An 18,745-nucleotide genomic window follows, 5' to 3' on the forward strand; every position below is an offset into this window, starting at 1 on the left:
GAAGAGCTCGGCAGGTGTTTATGAGTTTTAATTTCCTGACCTTGGTCAGAAAGATTTTCATTTCTACCGAGTCTATCAGAGTTCCTAGGAAGGAAACTCTTGTGAGAGGGAAGAGAGAACTCTTTTTTATGTTCACCTTCCACCCATGAGATCTTAGAAAAGCCAACACGGTGTCCGTGTGAGACTTGGCTAGTTGGAAAGTTGACGCTTGAATTAAGATGTCGTCTAGATAATGCGCCACTGCTATGCCCCGCGGTCTTAGAACCGCTAGAAGGGACCCTAGCACTTTTGTGAAAATTCTGGGAGCCGTGGCCAACCCAAAGGGAAGGGCCACGAACTGGTAATGTCTGTCCAGAAAGGCGAACCTGACAAATCGGTGATGATCTCTGTGTATAGGGATGTGCAGATACGCATCCTTTAGGTCCACGGTGATCATATATTGACCTTCCTGGATCAGTGGCAGAATAGTCCGAATAGTCTCCATCTTGAAAGACGTGACTCTGAGGAATTTGTTTAGGATCTTGAGATCCAAGATTGGTCTGAAAGTTCCTTCTTTTTTGGGAACCACAAACAGGTTGGAGTAAAACCCTTGCCCCTGTTCCATTCTTGGAACCGGGTGAATCACTCCCATGGTATGTAGGTCTTCTACACAGCATAAGAACGCCTCTCTTTTTGTCTGGTTTGCAGACAATTGAGAAATGTGAAATCTCCCCCTTGGGGGGGAGTCTTTGAAGTCCAGAAGATATCCCTGGGAAACAATTTCTAAAGCCCAGGAATCATAAACATCTCTTGCCCAAGCCTGAGCGAAGAGAGAGAGTCTGCCCCCTACTAGATCCGGTCCCGGATCGGGGGCTACCCCTTCATGCTGTCTTGGAGGCAGCTGCAGGCTTCTTGGCTTGTTTACCCTTGTTCCAAGCCTGGTTAGGTCTCCAGACTGACTTGGATTGGGCAAAAGTCCCCTCTTGCTTTGCAGCAGGGGAAGCTGAAGCAGGACCACTCTTGAAGTTTCAAAAGGAACGAAAATTATTTTGTTTGGTCTTTAATTTATTTGTTTTATCCTGAGGGAGGGTATGGCCCTTCCCTCCAGTGATGTCTGAAATAATTTCCTTCAGTTCAGGCCCGAATAGGGTCTTACCTTTGAAAGGGATGGTCAAAAGCTTTGATTTTGATGACACATCAGCTGACCAGGACTTAAGCCATAACGCTCTCCGCGCTAAAATGGCAAAACCTGAATTTTTCGCCGCTAATTTAGCCAGTTGAAAAGCAGCATCTGTAATGAAAGAATTAGCCAGCTTAAGAGCCTTAATTCTATCCATAATATCATTTAATGGGGTTTCCCCCTGGAGAGCCTCCTCTAGAGCCTCGAACCAAAAAGCAGCTGCAGTAGTTACAGGAACAATGCATGCAATAGGTTGTAGAAGAAAACCTTGATGAACAAAAATTTTCTTCAGGAGACCCTCTAATTTTTTATCCATAGGATCTTTGAAAGCACAACTGTCTTCAATAGGTATAGTTGTACGCTTAGCTAGCGTAGAAATAGCTCCCTCCACCTTAGGGACCGTCTGCCACAAGTCCCGCATGGTGTCAGATATGGGAAACATTTTCTTAAAAGTAGGAGGGGGAGCGAACGGTATACCTGGTCTATCCCACTCCTTAGAAACAATATCCGCAATCCTCTTAGGGACCGGAAAAACATCAGTGTAAACAGGAACCTCTAAGTATTTGTCCATTTTACACAACTTCTCTGGAACCACAATGGGGTCACAATCATCCAGAGTCGCCAATACCTCCCTAAACAACAGGCGGAGGTGTTCTAGCTTGAATTTAAAGGCCGTCATATCAGAGTCTGTCTGAGGGAGCGTCTTTCCTGAATCAGAAATCTCTCCCTCAGACAGCAAATCCCTCATCCCTACCTCAGAACATTGTGAGGGAATATCGGATACGGCTACTAAAGCGTCAGAAAGCTCAGCATTTGTTCTTAACCCAGAGCTATCACGCTTCCCTTGCAACCCAGGCAGCTTAGATAAAACCTCTGTGAGGGTAGAATTCATAACTGCTGCCATGTCTTGTAAGGTAAATGAATTAGACGCACTAGATGTACTTGGCGTCTCTTGTGCGGGCGTTACTGGTTGTGACACTTGGGGAGAACTAGATGGCAAAACCTAATTTCTTTCTGTCTGAGAATCCTCTAGCGCTACATTTTTAAGTGCTACAATATGCTCTTTAAAATTTATACCCATATCAGTACAAGTGGGACACATTCTAAGAGGGGGTTCCACAATGGCTTCTAAACATATTGAACAAGGAGTTTCCTTGATGTCAGACATGTTTAACAGGCTAGTAATGAGACAAGCAAGCTTGGAAAACACTTTATTCAATGTAAAACAACAATTTCAAAAAAACGGTACTGTGCCTTTAAGAGAAAAAAACATGTACACGTTCTGCAAAACTGCTTAAAAAATGTCACAAATCCTTCGAATTTTTTACAGTATATGTAGTAAGCCTTAGTAAGGTTGCACCACTAGTAAAGAATGAAATTAACCCCTTAATAACAAAACTGGATTGACAAGAGTAAAAAAAAACGGAAAATATACAGTCAGCACCTTGCCACAGCTCTGCTGTGGCGCCTACCTGCACTTAGGGGTTGAATTTGAGGGAATAAAGCTTTGTTTTGGCCCCAAAACCGCTTCAGGACCCTCCTGTGTTGCAGCTTGCTGTCCAGAAATAAAAACAACTGTGCATCTAAGGCGCGAAATTACACGATGTCTGTTGGGCCTTAAAGTAACACCTCAAGTGTTAAAAACAGACATGTGGGATGTAAATCTCAAAATAAGCCAAATGAACCCTCTAAATAAAAAGTCCCAAAAACGTTTTTACCAAATTCATCAAAAAACGTTTGCTTTATTATAAGTGTCAACCAGCAGAGTAATTTAGCCCTTATGCAAGCTTGTAATACTACCAAAGTGTTTGATTACAGCTTACCCTTCCCCTCTTGGGGATAATGTCAGCCCTTTTCTTGAAATATCACTGTCTTTCTAGAAAAAAATGACTGAACATACCTCAGTGCAGCATAGCCTGCAAAACCGTTCCTCAACTGGTTTCCTGTACTCCTCAGCCTCTGTGGGAACAGAAATGGATCCTAGTTACAAAATGCTAAGATCATCATCCTCCATGCAGAAATCTTCATCTCTTTTCTGCTTGAGAGTAAATAGTACACACCGGTACCATTTAAAATAACAAACTCTTGCTTGAAGAAAATAAAACTAATATTTTTGTCACCACAATCACTTTACCCTTCCTATTGCTTAGAGCCGGCAAAGAGAATGACTGGGGGGTGGAGTTAAGGGAGGAGCTATATAGACAGCTCTGCTGTGGGTGCTCTCTTTGCCACTTCCTGTTGGGAAGGAGAATATCCCACAAGTATTGGATGAATCCGTGGACTCGATACATCTTGCAAGAGAAATAAAGGTCTTTTAAATAATTTTTTGGTGACTGGAGTTTCTACATATACTACATGCCAGTAACATACACATCTATAATTTTACCTTTGGCTGTCAGTAACATACACATCTATAATTTTACCTCTGGCTGCCAGTAATATACACATCTATAATGTTACCTCTTTGGCTGTCAGTAACATACACATCTATAATTTTACCTCTGGCTGCAAGTAACATACACATCTATAACTTTACCTCTTTGGCTGCCAGTAACATACACATCTATAATTTTACCTCTGGCTGCCAGTAACATACACATCTATAACTTTACCTCTTTGGCTGCCAGTAACATACACATCTATAACTTTACCTCTTTGGCTGCCAGTAACATACACATCTATAACTTTACCTCTTTGGCTGCCAGTAACATACACATCTATAATTTTACCTCTGGCTGCCAGTAACATACAGATCTATAACTACCTCTTTGGCTGCAAGTAACATACACATCTATAACTTTACCTCTTTGGCTGCCAGTAACATACACATCTATAATTTTACCTCTGGCTGCCAGTAACATACACATCTATAACTTTACCTCTTTGGCTGCCAGTAACATACACATCTATAATTTTACCTTTGGCTGCCAGTAAGACTTGTAAATAGAATTCATTTGACCCGATTGATTATACCTCACTACTGTCAGCTCCATATTTGTAATGAGTTTAGGCATACAAGGCATTTTACATTTAGTGAACACTCAGGGACACTTAAGAGTCCAGTACTTTTGTAAAGATTTTACCGGGCAGTTTACTGAAATACTGCACTGTCCGGTTTAATACTGGATTCCTGGCAACCCTACTCATTGCCTCTTTGATTCAGTATTTTTTAATAATTTGTATATTTTTTTCTCCAGATTCTCATGAAGTTTTTTCTGATTTGTACCCTATTGACTGCCAGGAACTCTGGGATAAAGGCAGGCGCAAAGATGGGACGTACATTATATATCCCCAGGGACCCCAGCACGCTGTGCCTGTATACTGTGACATGAAAACCAACAACTTGGTATGGACGGTAAGTAAAGAAATCTCCTAATGTAGTAATGATTTGTCTATTGGTCTGTAAAGATGTAGAGCATTTAAAGGGATAATAAACACCAAAAATGTTATTTAAAAAGATAGATAATCCCTTTATTACCCATTCCCCAGTTTTCTATAACCAACACTGTTATATTAATATACTTTTTACCTCTGTAATTACCTTGTATCTAAGCTTCCGCTGGCTGCCCCTTAGCTCAGATATTGGGACAGACTTGCATTTCAGGCAATTAGTGCTGACTCTTAAATAACTCAACGTGCATGAGCACAATGTTATTTATTTATTTGAAACACATCAACTAACTCCCTCTTAGCTGTCAAATGCTTTCAGATCAGAGGCTGCCTTCAAGGGCTTAGAAATTAGCATATTAGCCTACCTAGGTTTAGCTTTAAACTAAGAATACCAAGAGAACAAAGCAAATTTGAATACAATTTTGAGGGGGGTCAGAGATACAAAATCTTTTTATAATGAGGAGCAGATGATGATGATAATAATGCACTCGGTCTTGCTAACAGGTATTTCAGAAACGGTTTAATGGTTCTGTGGATTTTAACCAAGACTGGGACTCTTACGTAAAAGGATTCGGAAATGCAGATGGAGAATACTGGCTGGGTAAACAATCTGTCAATCACATTTTCATTCAGGATGATTCTTATCTTAAAATGTTATTAGACCATAAATGTGTGTTCCTGGCTACATCAGGATTGTTATGTGTGTTACCTGTTGTTCCCAAACCAGTCCCCACAGGGGCACTAAGCAGCCAAGACTTGTGACATTCCCCTGTGTACAGTTGGCAAGATAGCTTTACCTTTGTTACCTGTCCAAGGGCAGCAATACCCTCAAACCATGGCCTGGAAACAAGGATACACAAAGCTAAATTCCACTCACCAAAAGGCTAGCCACGGTCATTACATTAGTTTATGTGCATTGTTTTCATTTGATATCAGTAAAAGTAAATTGGGGGAGAGATGTGTAGCAGGGTTAGCCTTCAGAAGTCTGCACTGTGTATTTCCAGTTTGGAGAATTTGATAATCCAGAATTGTAAGCGTTAAATTATATAAAAGGTCACACTAAATTATGAGTATATTGCAAAACTCTTTCACTATGCACAAAACATTTATATTACAAACACTGTACCTTTAAGGTCCTCCTGCAAGTACAGTGTCACTACGTTAGGCACATTCTAATGAGCGTCTCCCTCCCATCCTTGCTCCATCCGCTCTTATTGTCCTCTTCTCATGCCAAGAACTGTATATGGCAGGCGCAACCAGAAGAGAGATTTCTTGATGGAACTTGGCACTAGAGATTTATCCACTATCCCTGCAAATAATATTTCTCTCTCTAGTGAGAAAGCGTTTAGTTTCCCTTTAAAGTACTTATGACAATCCCTACTCTGCCTATACTAGTATAGCACTTATACTACATATGATAACAACATACAATATATATCTAATTTCACTCTATAGGTCACTAATTAGCTCTCATATTGTGTGTACAGTTCTGGTATCCCCAGAAGGCTATAAACTAGACACTGTACAAGAGAGAGCTGGCATGATAGAAACCATAATGTATATTAAGGTATTTAATAAAGCTGTGTACAAAAAGGGCAACACCAGAATAAGAGGTCACAATCTCACGTTATATGCTAGTAATATAATAATGTATATAAATAATATGTGTATCTATGTTATGTCTGATTAAGGTCTGCTGTACATCTACTACCTGACCATGCAGTGGAACTATAATTTGTGTATCTATGTTATGTCTGATTAAGGTCTGCTGTACATCTACTACCTGACCCTGCAGTGAGACTATAATCTGTATCTGTGTTATGTCTGATTAAGGTCTGCTGTACATCTACTACCTGACCCTGCAGTGAGACTATAATCTGTATCTATGTTATGTCTGATTAAGGTCTGCTGTACATCTACTACCTGACCATGCAGTGGAACTATAATTTGTGTATCTATGTTATGTCTGATTAAGGTCTGCTGTACATCTACTACCTGACCATGCAGTGAGACTATAATCTGTATCTATGTTATGTCTGATTAAGGTCTGCTGTACATCTACTACCGGACCATGCAGTGAGACTATAATGTGTATCTATGTTATGTCTGATTAAGGTCTGCTGTACATCTACAACATGACCATGCAGTGAGACTATAATCTGTATCTATGTTATGTCTGATTAAGGTCTGCTGTACATCTACTACCTGACCATGCAGTGAGACTATAATCTGTATCTATGTTATGTCTGATTAAGGTCTGCTGTACATCTACTACCGGACCATGCAGTGAGACTATAATGTGTATCTATGTTATGTCTGATTAAGGTCTGCTGTACATCTACTACCTGACCATGCAGTGGGACTATAATCTGTATCTGTGTTATGTCTGATTAAGGTCTGCTGTACATCTACTACCTGACCCTGCAGTGGGACTATAATCTGTATCTATGTTATGTCTGATTAAGGTCTGCTGTACATCTACTACCTGACCATGCAGTGAGACTATAATCTGTATCTATGTTATGTCTGATTAAGGTCTGCTGTACATCTACTACCTGACCATGCAGTGAGACTATAATCTGTATCTATGTTATGTCTGATTAAGGTCTGCTGTACATCTACTACCTGACCATCCAGTGGGACTATAATTTGTGCATCTATGTTATATCTGATTAAGGTCTGCTGTACATCTACTACCTGACCATGCAGTGGGACTATAATCTGTGTATCTATGTTATGTCTGATTAAGGTCTGCTGTACATCTACTACCTGACCATGCAGTGGGACTATAATCTGTATCTATGTTATGTCTGATTAAGGTCTGCTGTACATCTACTACCTGACCATGCAGTGGGACTATAATGTGTATCTATGTTATGTCTGATTAAGGTCTGCTGTACATCTACTACCTGACCATGCAGTGGGACTATAATCTGTATCTATGTTATGTCTGATTAAGGTCTGCTGTACATCTACTACCTGACCATGCAGTGGGACTATAATCTGTGTATCTATGTTATGTCTGATTAAGGTCTGCTGTACATCTACTACCTGACCATGCAGTGGGACTATAATGTGTATCTATGTTATGTCTGATTAAGGTCTGCTGTACATCTACAACCTGACCATGCAGTGAGACTATAATCTGTATCTATGTTATGCCTGATTAAGGTCTGCTGTACATCTACAACATGACCATGCAGTGAGACTATAATCTGTATCTATGTTATGTCTGATTAAGGTCTGCTGTACATCTACTACCTGACCCTGCAGTGAGACTATAATTTGTGTATCTATGTTATGTCTGATTAAGGTCTGCTGTACATCTACAGCAAAAAGAGGCTGCTTCTTGGGTGGTAACTAGCCATAGAGCAAGCTATTATGCTTTTGTTCGTTCCCAGGTTGAGCGCTTCTCTCTTTTTATTTATGCAAATTATGACATTTTGGGAAGTCTCCCTAAGTGTGATGCGGGAATCCAGACGTGGACCCGTTGCTCAGTGTGCCTAGAGAGATATGGCTGCATCTCACTGACGAGGCCCACAATAGGCCGAAACGTACGTCTGGGGTTTTGCTGTTTCTCTCGTTCACAGAGGGATTGCCTGGTATTTCGGGGCTGGACTGTACTGTGAAGTCAGGATCAGACTGATATGCTTCAGGAAAGTTCTTCTCTGTGAAAGGCACATGTTGAGCAAAAAGAGGCTGCTTCTTGGGTGGTAACTAGCCATAGAGCAAGCTATTATGCTTTTGTTCATTCCCAGGTTGAGCGCTTCTCTCTTTTTATTTATGCAAATTATGACATTTTGGGTAGTCTCCCTAAGTGTGATGCAGGAATCCAGACGTGGACCCGTTGCTCAGTGTGCCTAGAGGGATATGGCTGCACCTCACTGACGAGGCCCACAATAGGCCAAAACGTACGTCTGGGGTTTTGCTGTTTCTCTCGTTCACAGAGGGATTGCCTGGTATTTCGGGGCTGGACTGTACTGTGAAGTCAGGATCAGACTGATATGCTTCAGGAAAGTTCTTCTCTGTGAAAGGCACATGTTGAGCAAAAAGAGGCTGCTTCTTGGGTGGTAACTAGCCATAGAGCAAGCTATTATGCTTTTGTTCATTCCCAGGTTGAGCGCTTCTCTCTTTTTATTTATGCAAATTATGACATTTTGGGAAGTCTCCCTAAGTGTGATGCGGGAATCCAGACGTGGACCCGTTGCTCAGTGTGCCTAGAGGGATATGGCTGCACCTCACTGACGAGGCCCACAATAGGCCGAAACGTACGTCTGGGGTTTTGCTGTTTCTCTCGTTCACAGAGGGATTGCCTGGTATTTCGGGGCTGGACTGTACTGTGAAGTCAGGATCAGACTGATATGCTTCAGGAAAGTTCTTCTCTGTGAAAGGCACATGTTGAGCAAAAAGAGGCTGCTTCTTGGGTGGTAACTAGACATAGAACAAGCTATTATGCTTTTGTTCGTTCCCAGGTTGAGCGCTTCTCTCTTTTTATTTATGTCTGCTGTACATCTACTACCTGACCATGCAGTGGGACTATAATCTGTATCTATGTTATGTCTGATTAAGGTCTGCTGTACATCTACTACCTGACCATGCAGTGGGACTATAATCTGTATCTATGTTATGTCTGATTAAGGTCTGCTGTACATCTACTACCTGACCATGCAGTGGGACTATAATCTGTATCTATGTTATGTCTGATTAAGGTCTGCTGTACATCTATAACCTGACCATGCAGTGGGACTATAATCTGTATCTATGTTATGTCTGATTAAGGTCTGCTGTACATCTACTACCTGACCATGCAGTGAGACTATAATCTGTATCTATGTTATGTCTGATTAAGGTCTGCTGAACATCTACTACCTGACCATGCAGTGGGACTATAATCTGTATCTATATTATGTCTGATTAAGGTCTGCTGTACATCTACTACCTGACCATGCAGTGAGACTATAATCTGTATCTATGTTATGTCCGATTAAGGTCTGCTGTACATCTACTACCTGACCATGCAGTGGGACTATAATCTGTGTATCTATATAATGTCTTATTAAGGTCTGCTGTACATCTACTACCTCACCATGCAGTGGGACTATAATCTGTATCTGTGTTATGTCTGATTAAGGTCTGCTGTACATCTACTACCTCACCATGCAGTGGGACTATAATCTGTATCTGTGTTATGTCTGATTAAGGTCTGCTGTACATCTACTACCTGACCATGCAGTGAGACTATAATCTGTATCTATGTTATGTCTGATTAAGGTCTGCTGTACATCTACTACCTGACCATGCAGTGAGACTATAATCTGTATCTATGTTATGTCTGATTAAGGTCTGCTGTACATCTACTACCTGACCATGCAGTGGGACTATAATCTGTGTATCTATGTTATGTCTGATTAAGGTCTGCTGTACATCTACTACCTGACCCTGCAGTGGGACTATAATCTGTATCTATGTTATGTCTGATTAAGGTCTGCTGTACATCTACTACCTGACCATGCAGTGAGACTATAATCTGTATCTATGTTATGTCTGATTAAGGTCTGCTGTACATCTACTACCTGACCATGCAGTGGGACTATAATCTGTGTATCTATGTTATGTCTGATTAAGGTCTGCTGTACATCTACTACCTGACCATGCAGTGGGACTATAATCTGTATCTATGTTATGTCTGATTAAGTTCTGCTGTACATCTACTACCTGACCATGCAGTGGGACTATAATCTGTATCTATGTTATGTCTGATTAAGGTCTGCTGTACATCTACTACCTGACCATGCAGTGGGACTATAATCTGTGTATCTATGTTATGTCTGATTAAGGTCTGCTGTACATCTACTACCTGACCCTGCAGTGGGACTATAATCTGTATCTAGGTTATGTCTGATTAAGGTCTGCTGTACATCTACTACCTGACCATGCAGTGAGACTATAATCTGTATCTATGTTATGTCTGATTAAGGTCTGCTGAACATCTACTACCTGACCATGCAGTGAGACTATAATCTGTATCTATGTTATGTCTGATTAAGGTCTGCTGTACATCTACTACCTGACCATGCAGTGGGACTATAATCTGTATCTATGTTATGTCTGATTAAGGTCTGCTGTACATCTACTACCTGACCATGCAGTGGGACTATAATCTGTATCTATGTTATGTCTGATTAAGGTCTGCTGAACATCTACTACCTAACCATGCAGTGAGACTATAATCTGTATCTATGTTATGTCTGATTAAGGTCTGCTGTACATCTACTACCTGACCATGCAGTGGGACTATAATGTGTATCTATGTTATGTCTGATTAAGGTCTGCTGTACATCTACTACCTGACCATGCAGTGGGACTATAATGTGTATCTATGTTATGTCTGATTAAGGGCTGCTGTACATCTACTACCTGACCATGCAGTGGGACTATAATCTGTATCTATGTTATGTCTGATTAAGGTCTGCTGTACATCTACTACCTGACCATGCAGTGAGACTATAATCTGTATCTATGTTATGTCTGATTAAGGTCTGCTGTACATCTACTACCTGACCATGCAGTGGGACTATAATCTGTATCTATGTTATGTCTGATTAAGGTCTGCTGTACATCTACTACCTGACCATGCAGTGGGACTATAATCTGTATCTATGTTATGTCTGATTAAGGTCTGCTGTACATCTACTACCTGACCATGCAGTGGGACTATAATCTGTATCTATGTTATGTCTGATTAAGGTCTGCTGTACATCTACTACCTGACCATGCAGTGAGACTATAATGTGTATCTATGTTATGTCTGATTAAGGTCTGCTGTACATATACTACCTGACCATGCAGTGGGACTATAATGTGTATCTATGTTATGTCTGATTAAGGTCTGCTGTACATCTACTACCTGACCATGCAGTGGGACTATAATCTGTATCTATGTTATGTCTGATTAAGGTCTGCTGTACATCTACTACCTGACCATTTGCTTATGCTTACGAATGGATACTCACAGAGGGTATTGCACCCTGTAGTGCAAATGTAGCGTACTAGGAATATTATAGTGTCCTAGTGCACATAACCGCTCAAGCAGTACTGCTGTAGTTGGAGATGAATTTCGAATGTGAAAGGATAGACGTCAGGATGATAAAAAAGAGAACTCCAGTATCTATGTTATGTCTGATTAAGGTCTGCTGTACATCTACTACCTGACCATGCAGTGAGACTATAATGTGTATCTATGTTATTTCTGATTAAGGTCTGCTGTACATCTACTACCTGACCATGCAGTGGGACTATAATCTGTATCTATGTTATGTCTGATTAAGGTCTGCTGTACATCTACTACCTGACCATGCAGTGGGACTATAATCTGTGTATCTATGTTATGTCTGATTAAGGTCTGCTGTACATCTACTACCTGACCATGCAGTGGGACTATAATGTGTATCTATGTTATGTCTGATTAAGGGCTGCTGTACATCTAATACCTGGCCCTGCAGTGAGACTATAATCTGTGTATCTATGTTATGTCTGATTAAGGTCTGCTGTACATCTACTACCTGACCATGCAGTGAGACTATAATCTGTGTATCTATGTTATGTCTGATTAAGGTCTGTTGAACATCTACTACCAGACCATGCAGTAAGACTATAATCTGTGTATCTATGTTATGTCTGATTAAGGTCTGTTGAACATCTACTACTTGACCATGAAGGGGGACTATAATCTGTTGGTACATCTGGAAGACTTTGAGGGAAACGAAGCCTCTGCTGTGTATAGCAAGTTCGGCCTCTCAAGATCAGCCCTAAACCCAGAGCAAGATGGCTACAGACTGTACGTTAGCGACTTCATAGATAATGGGGCAGGTATGAAGCATCCTCTTCCCTCTGTGTGACTGGTAGCATAGGGAACCATCATAGACCCCGGGTGTGGTTAGCTGGACATTCTCTGTGGCTTGAAGGGGACATGAAACCAAAATGTTCCTTTAATGATTCAGATAGAGTGTAACATTTTTACCCCTTTCCAATTTACTTCTATTAACAAATTTACTTAGTTTACCTAGATATATTTTGTTGAAATACAGGTAGTTTTGCTCAGGAGCGTGCACTTTACCTACCTTGGTATCTCTTCAGCATAGAATATAATGAGAACAAAGATACGCAGATAATGCTCTATCTGAATCATGAAAAAATTCTTGTGTTTCACCTTTGAAGATACATTAAGACAGAGACTAGCATATTCTATTTCTCATGTCATTTTACCACTTCTAAATGTATAGATTATTCTGCATTTAGATTGATATATAAATATATCCAATCACTGCTAAACAAAAGTGTCACTGGCTTCTTAACGACCATGACGTACCCTGTACGTTGCTGGTCCTTAAGGGTTTTTTGGCCCATAAAAGCGCTGGTCTCGCCGCAAGTGGCAAGACTGCACTTTTACAACCGCCCTCCCTCCTGCACGCCTCCTGTTAAAGTGCATTCTTGCTGCCTGTGACAAGACTGCGCTTTTACAAACTCCCTCCCGCAAACCTCCTGTTATAGTGCAGTCTCCCTTCTTGTAGCAAGAAAACGCTTTTACAACCTCCCTCCCACAGGCCTCCCGTTATAGTGCAGTCTCGCCGCTGGTGGCAAGACCACGCTTTTACAACCTCCCTCCCCCTCCTGTTACAGTGCAGTCTCGCTTCTGGTAGCAAGACCATGCTTTTACAATCTCCCTCCCACAGGCCTCCTGTTATAGTGCAGTCTCGCTTCTGGTAGCAAGACCATGCTTTTACAATCTCCCTCCCACAGGCCTCCTGTTATAGTGCAGTCTCGCCGCTGGCAGCAAGACAGAGCTTTTACAACCTCCCTCCCACAAGCCTCCAGTTATAATGCAGCTGTGCAATGAAAAAAGGAGTCTTGATGGCACTACTGGCATGAAAGGGGTAATTACCAATAAAATAACAGATTGGCCTTATATAAAGCTAGTATATGGGCTAGGTGGTGCTATGCATCAATTCAAATTGGGTACAAATTCAGTTATAGACTGAACAGGAAAGCAATAATTTATAAGCACTCAGGTCACCCCTGATTACAATGATATGAAGGTGTGTGTCAAAAAGTAATGAAAACATAAACTTTATTAATATCTTTTAAAATGAGTGGGTGTAAATTAAAACTAAAATGCTAGCGAGATGTTTGCTGCTAATATCCCCACAGTTGCACATTGGTTTCTAGTGGATATCATTACAGCAGGTTAAAGGGACATTATACACTCATTTTTTTCTTTGCATTAATGTTTTGTAGATGATCTATTTATATAGCCCATAAAGTTTTTGTTTGTTTTTTAAATGTATAATTTTGCTTATTTTTAAGCAACATTGCTCTGATTTTCAGACTCCTAACCAAGCCCCAAAGTTTTAGGAGAATACCGTTAGATACCGACTTCAGCTTGCTCCTGTTTGTGTAAAGGGTCTTTTCATATGCAAAAGAAGGGAGTGTCTTATTTGTCACTTGCAGTGGGCTTTCCAGCTGCCTTTTCAACAGAGCTAAACTGGGATCTTCTAAGTAAGTTTTTAAACCGTTTTATACTGGATTTTTATATCAGTATCTGTGCATCTCATTCTTTATATTAGTGTCTATTACATGCAGTTATATGAAAATGAGTGTATACTGTCCCTTTAATATATTTGTGAGGTTGTATGGTAGTGCACAGTTTATCAACATACAAATGTGCTCATTTGCTGCAAGTAATAAAACAAGTAACGTTAATGAGGTTGCTCTTGACTGAATTTTTATAACAGCAGTTTCTTCTACCTATTCGTAGACCCATACTTGTAAACTTTACAACCTGTCTAGCAAGTGCATCTGGGTATGATGGTACAGTCTAACTTATAATGCACTCGCACTATACTCACAGGATATCTTTTTATGTGGTCTTTACAATATTTATTTGTGTAAAGTGGCAAGTGTGTACACAGAAGTACTTTAACCAACTGCAGTGCTCTCCTAGGCGGTTTCACCTTACTACTAGCTCCGGATAGCAGTGTTGTTATAGTACAAGAACTGTGGATATTGTGCACATCGAGTGATTGAAGACATTTATATACTACCCCGCATTAGATACTATTCATGCCGGGTTAACTTAATGTGTTAAACGCAGTATCTTGAGCTATTACCTCTGATAGTATCGAAGTGCTCCTTATACAGTATTCTATCAGAGGTAATAGCTCAAGATACTGCGTTTAACACATTAAGTTAACCCGGCATGAATAGTATCTAATGCGGGGTAGTATATAAATGTCTTCAATCACTCAATGTGCACAATATCCACAGTTCTTGTACTATAACAACACTGCTATCCGGAGCTAGTAGTAAGGTGAAACCGCCTAGGAGAGCACTGCAGTTGGTTAAAGTACTTCTGTGTACACACTTGACACTTTACGCAAATAAATATTGTAAAGACCACATAAAAAGATATCCTGTGAGTATAGTGCGAGTGCATTATAAGTTAGACTGTACCATCATACCCAGATGCACTTGCTAGACAGGTTGTAAAGTTTACAAGTATGGGTCTACAAATAGGTAGAAGAAACTGCTGTTATAAAAATTCAGTCAAGAGCAACCTCATTAACGTTACTTGTTTTATTACTTGCAGCAAATGAGCACATTTGTATGTTGATTCACTGTGCACTACCATACAACCTCGCAAATATATTAATGTAATGATATCCACTAGAAACCAATGTGCAACTGTGGGGATATTAGCAGCAAACATCTCGCTAGCATTTTAGTTTTAATTTACACCCACTCATTTTAAAAGATATTAATAAAGTTTATGTTTTAATTACTTTTTGACACACGCCTTCATATCATTGTAATCAGGGGTGACCTGAGTGCTTATAAAGTATCGCTTTCCTGTTCAGTCTATAACTGAATTTGTACCCAATAATGCAGTTTTGCTTCTGGTAGCAAGACCATGCTTTTACAACCTCAGGTCCCCCGTTATAGTACAGTCTCGCCGCTGGTGGCGAGAGCCACGCTATCAAAAACACATGCCCCATTAAAAGACCAGCGACTTACAGGGGTTAAAATTTAATAATGGTTGTGTCCAACTTTACTAGTTCCCAAGTTATTCAAGTCCAAACAAAAATATAAATGTTAAATACAATCAATTACACCCCAGAAGGGAAGCCGCTTCCAGCCTGAGTCGCTCCCGAACCTGATCAGTGATGTGTAAGGCTGCGCTGATCTACCAGGGGATAAAGTGAGGAGCTCTTTAATGGAAATCTTGATAGAGAAAACCAAAGATGGAGCAATATCTAACACAAATATCTACCACTAAATGTGCTCACAGGATCAGTAGTAAAGACTCTGTTCCTCTATCCAATGAATAGCAGTAAACACTAAAGGAACATCCAGTGCGTTATTGCTCATTGGCTGTTGAGAAAGGTAGATGCGGCGTCAAAACGCGTAAGTTTAATTATTCTTAAAAGCTTTTTTTTTTTTTTTTTTTAAATTGTGTTCATGTGACTCCAAGTTTTAAAGGGATATGAAACCCAAAAATTGTATTTTGTGATTAAAGGGACATAAAACCCGAATATTTTCTTTCATGATTCAGATAGAACATAACATTTTAAACAACTTTCCAATTTACTTCTATTTTCAAATGTTCTTCATTTTCTTATTATCCTTTGTTGAAAAGCTGGAAGGTGAGTTCAGCAGTGTGCACGTGTCTGCACTACTATAAGGCAGCAGTTTTGCAACAATGTTATACATTAGGGAGAGCACTAGCCGCATGTGCACACTACTTATCTAGATATCTCTTCAACCAAGAATTACAAGAGAACAAAGCAAATTTGATAATAGAAGTAAAAATTGGAAATGTATTTAAAATTGTATTCTCTATTTGAATCATGAAAGAAGAAATTTGGGCTTCATGTCCCTTTAAAGGGACACTGTACCCAAAAATTTTCTTTTGTGATTCAGATAGAGCATGACATTTTAAGCAACTTTCTAATTTATGCCTATTATCAAATGTTCTTTATTCTCTTGGTATCTTTATTTGAAATGCAAGAATGTAAGTTTAGATGCCGGCCCATTTCTGGTGAACAACCTAGGTTGTCCTTGCTGATTGGTGGATACATTCATCCACCAATCAAAAACTGCTGTCCAGAGTTCTGAACCAAGAAAAAAGCTTAGATGCCTTCTTTTTCATATAAAGATAGCAAGAGAAAGAAGAAACATTGATAATAGGAGTAAATTAGAAAGTTGCTTAAAATTGCATGCTCTATCTGAATCACGAAAGAAAAATTTTGGGTTCAGTGTCCCTTTAAGACCAAACATACAATTTAAAAAAAGTTTCCAACTTACTTCAGTTACCAAATGTGCTTCATTCCCATGGTATTCTGTGTTAAGGGGATACTTAGGTAGGTGTCTTGGCATATCGTGCTGCAGACATGTGCACGCTCCTGAGCTTACGTCCCTGCGCCTTAACAAAAGATACCAAGGAAATTGCAGCTTAGAATCGCACACTATATCTGAGCCAGGCAATAATATTGTTTGCGTTCATGTTCCTTTAGTGATCATAGAGGAACAGAACGAACGTCTCTACTACTTGCACTGATCCTGTGAGCGCCACCAAGCACAGACCTGTAATTCTAGGCTGGTTATTCACAAAAGTGAGCTTAAAGGGACATTCCAGCCCAAATTAGAAACCACGTGGATACATTTAAGTTTTGAACTAAAGCATTTTTATAATTTACATGTATTAGCAAAAATGTTTCTAATAAAAGCTATAGCTGTTTCAAAAGTGTATTTAAGTATGCACCGTGCACCAGCTTTTTAAACAGACTCAGAGTCTAAGGTGCTTATACCATATGGTAATGACTCAATTTGTTAGTTGAGCAGCTGTAGTATTTAAAATGCTGGTGCACTGAGAATATCTAGCTATGCACTAAACCATTGATAACTCTTACGAGAAGCATTTTTTTCCATTACATGTATATTGTAAATATGTTTCTATTCAAATAACTAATTCATCTCTGCGCATTTAAATTTTGACCAGAATGTCCCTTTAAATACTAAATAAATGCTAGGTAAAATGATGCATTCAAAGAAAAGATTAATCTGTGAATAACATGTAGTGATGTAGATGTATGGTTTAAAGCCAATTAGAGACGGTTATAAATAGGTCACTAGAGTGTGCAGCCAATGGCTGTGTGAAACAGAACAGTCTTCTGCACTTCTATTTCTAACAGGAACTCAAAAGATGACAATTTCAAAATGGAATTACAGGAAAAGGGGATAAAAAATAATAATAAGTATATTGCAGACTTTAATTTATATATATGATTTATCATTTTATATAACCATCTCAAAGTGTTTAGGTCAATCAGCTGCCTAGAATGACATAGAAATTGATGATGCTGGAGAGAGTGAACAGTTTTAGTGAATTGAGTGCACAGAGTAACATAGAAACTGGTGAAGCTGGGGAGAACTTTTAGTAAATGATAAAATACTATACACTGCCACCCATAAAATACCCAGAACCATTTGGACAATACCAAATTACCTATGAATTCAGAGACCTTGCAGGCTCTCGTAAGCAAACACAAATTTAACAGACCATTAAATACAGTAAAATTGCATAACTGGCAAGTGCATAATAATCAGACAACCTAATAGCACTTACACTAAAGGGGCGAATTATCAAGCTAAGGCGGACAGCGACGCATATATGCGCCCCTGTCCGCCGCAGCTGGCCTCTGGCGGAATTCAGCATTGTACATGAGCGCTAATTTTTTGCGCTCACGTGCAATCCCACCCCCTGCCCGCGCACAGCCAATCATGCACAGGCAGGAGCTGTCAATCTCCCCAGTCTGACGGGACCAGGGAGATTGAAATTCGCCACCTAAGAGATTGCAAAAGGGTAGGGAAGCAGCAGTCTGATGACTGCTGGTTGTTAAATATGGCGTGCAGGTTCTCTTGTGAGAACCTGCAGTCATAGGTAGACGAAAGCCTGCCGAAGAGGATGAATCGACCCCTAAATTTCAAATAATCAGATTTTTCCTGACAAATGTATTCCCCCCCCATCTGCTGGCTACAGTATCATGTGACAGCCATTAACCAATCACAAAGTATTATACGCATACACTGAACTTGTGCACATGCTCAATAGTGGCTGGTGCCTCGGAAAGTGCATATATA

The 18,745-nt window shown here is 40.0% G+C and overlaps 1 protein-coding gene across 1 annotated transcript in view; it reads left to right on the plus strand.

Moving 5' to 3' along the window:
- LOC128641622 (microfibril-associated glycoprotein 4) overlaps nt 1-18,745 on the plus strand; it is a 47,527-nt gene that overhangs the window by 17,949 nt on the left and 10,833 nt on the right. The window contains exons 3-5 of the mRNA XM_053694160.1: nt 4,357-4,514; nt 5,054-5,150; nt 12,236-12,418. Coding sequence (XP_053550135.1) covers nt 4,357-4,514; nt 5,054-5,150; nt 12,236-12,418 — 438 coding nt within the window. The remainder of the gene's footprint in view (nt 1-4,356; nt 4,515-5,053; nt 5,151-12,235; nt 12,419-18,745) is intronic.

Source organism: Bombina bombina, chromosome 11 (genome assembly GCF_027579735.1).
Source record: "Bombina bombina isolate aBomBom1 chromosome 11, aBomBom1.pri, whole genome shotgun sequence".
Lineage (NCBI taxonomy): Eukaryota > Metazoa > Chordata > Amphibia > Anura > Bombinatoridae > Bombina > Bombina bombina.